At 53.4% G+C, this 1,645-nt stretch overlaps 1 gene segment (V, D, J or C); it reads left to right on the top strand.

Moving 5' to 3' along the window:
• Positions 1–625: 625 nt before the first annotated feature.
• LOC105309850 overlaps positions 626–1,645 on the top strand; it is a 3,201-nt gene continuing 2,181 nt past the window's right edge. The window contains 2 exon segments of the C gene segment in view: positions 626–712; positions 1,228–1,339. Of these exon segments, the coding sequence occupies positions 626–712; positions 1,228–1,339 (199 nt within the window).

Genomic DNA, 1,645 nt, shown 5'->3' with positions numbered 1-1,645 from the left:
CACACACACACACACACACACACACACTCACACAAGTACTAATGCACAAAAACTAACACACACAAATGCTCGTGAAGACACACGTCCATTCACTCATCTGGCATGAAGGTCATTTCTCTGCGAGGTTCTGTAAGAGCTGAGGAAGGAGATACTGAGCAGGTGCCTCAAAGAATAGCCAGTCAAGAAAGTTCACGGGTTCTGGGTGTCCTGGTGTGACCACTGACGAGTGAAAGGGCAGGGACTTTCCTGACCAGGTTGAGAGTGAGACCAGGAGACCTGAGGAAGTTTGTGGCAGGATCTGGCCAGGAACAGCAGGCAGATGGAGACAGATCGCAGAGTGCTTACAGAGCATGATGCTGTGTCGCAAAGAGAAGGATCCAGGCCTGTGTGACACTTGCGTGTCTGCAGATGACATTCAGGGACTGGAATGCAAGCTGACACCCTGGGTGTTGGGGCCTCACTCACAGCATTCAAGTTCAGTCCAGAGGTACAACGTATGTCACAGGTGGTCCGTTGAACTTGTCCTAGCGACATGAATGAACCGGGACACGTGTGATTCAGAAGAAATGTAAGGGGACAACAGACACACAGTGGAAGCTCCTAAAAAAGAGATGCTGGAGTAGTGATGGCTTCCTTATCTTTGCAGGGCCGTGACCGGGGCCTTCCTTCTGGAATTCAGCCCATGCACCCAGGCAACGCGGCAGATGCCAACGTGAGGCACGGAAGCGTGACCAAATAGTGACCATCCCACCGCACCTTCAGTCTGGCCCAGCCTGAGGCAGAGATGCTGGAGCTCAGGACGGTGCAGAAGGGTCTGGGTCCTGAGGGCAAACGTGATTCTTCTCCCACCTGTGTTTCCCATCCCCACTCGTCACCCTGCTCCATCTCTTCTACTGAGAATGTGGGGGCTTCCAGGACCTCCCCCGATTCCCAAGTCTACAAAGAAATCCCGATGCCATCATCTGTGTGGTTAAGAGGACATAGTTACTAATTTCACAATGACAACATGACCTGAACTCGGCCATGGAACAGATACTACGTAAGGATGAAATCAGGTGGAAATTCTTCACTATGAGCACATTGTCTCCAAAGTCATCCCATGACCAAGGACATGGAAAACCCTACAACTCCATGACCCTGAAATTCCTTCCTCAGAGTCACCACTTCGTACCCAGCCATCTGCCCGATCACCACCCGTGACGAGGAGGCTGGACTTTGGGCCTCCAGTGCAGCTGCAGATGGGCCTGGGCAGGGGGTGAAGGGGGTGAAAAGAGGTTTGTGTTCGAGGCTGTGTCACTGTGTGGTCTGTTCGGCGGAGGGACCCAGCTGACCGTCACAGGTGAGTCTCCCCCTTTCCCTCCTTCCTGGGGTCTACACTGAAGTTTGGGTCGATTTTCCCCTCCCTGTCATCCAGTCCAGGACTGGGGTCTGAATGGCTCTGGATTTCTGTACCTTCACCTTTTCTGTCTGCCCGTCTCAGCATCCTGTTCCCTGATTTGCTTCTAAGGACCGTGGTGGGGACAGGATAGGGGAATCTCAGGGACATCTCCTGCCACTCCTCACTGTTTACTGAAGCTCCCTCTCCAGGGGACTTCAGCTCTGGGCTCCACGATGTCCGACTCTCTCAGGGTCTCTGAGTCCTGGG

The sequence above is a fragment of the Pteropus vampyrus genome, unplaced genomic scaffold (assembly GCF_000151845.1).
Source record: "Pteropus vampyrus isolate Shadow unplaced genomic scaffold, Pvam_2.0 Scaffold891, whole genome shotgun sequence".
NCBI lineage: Eukaryota > Metazoa > Chordata > Mammalia > Chiroptera > Pteropodidae > Pteropus > Pteropus vampyrus.
This window is presented reverse-complemented; position numbering and strand designations above follow the sequence as displayed.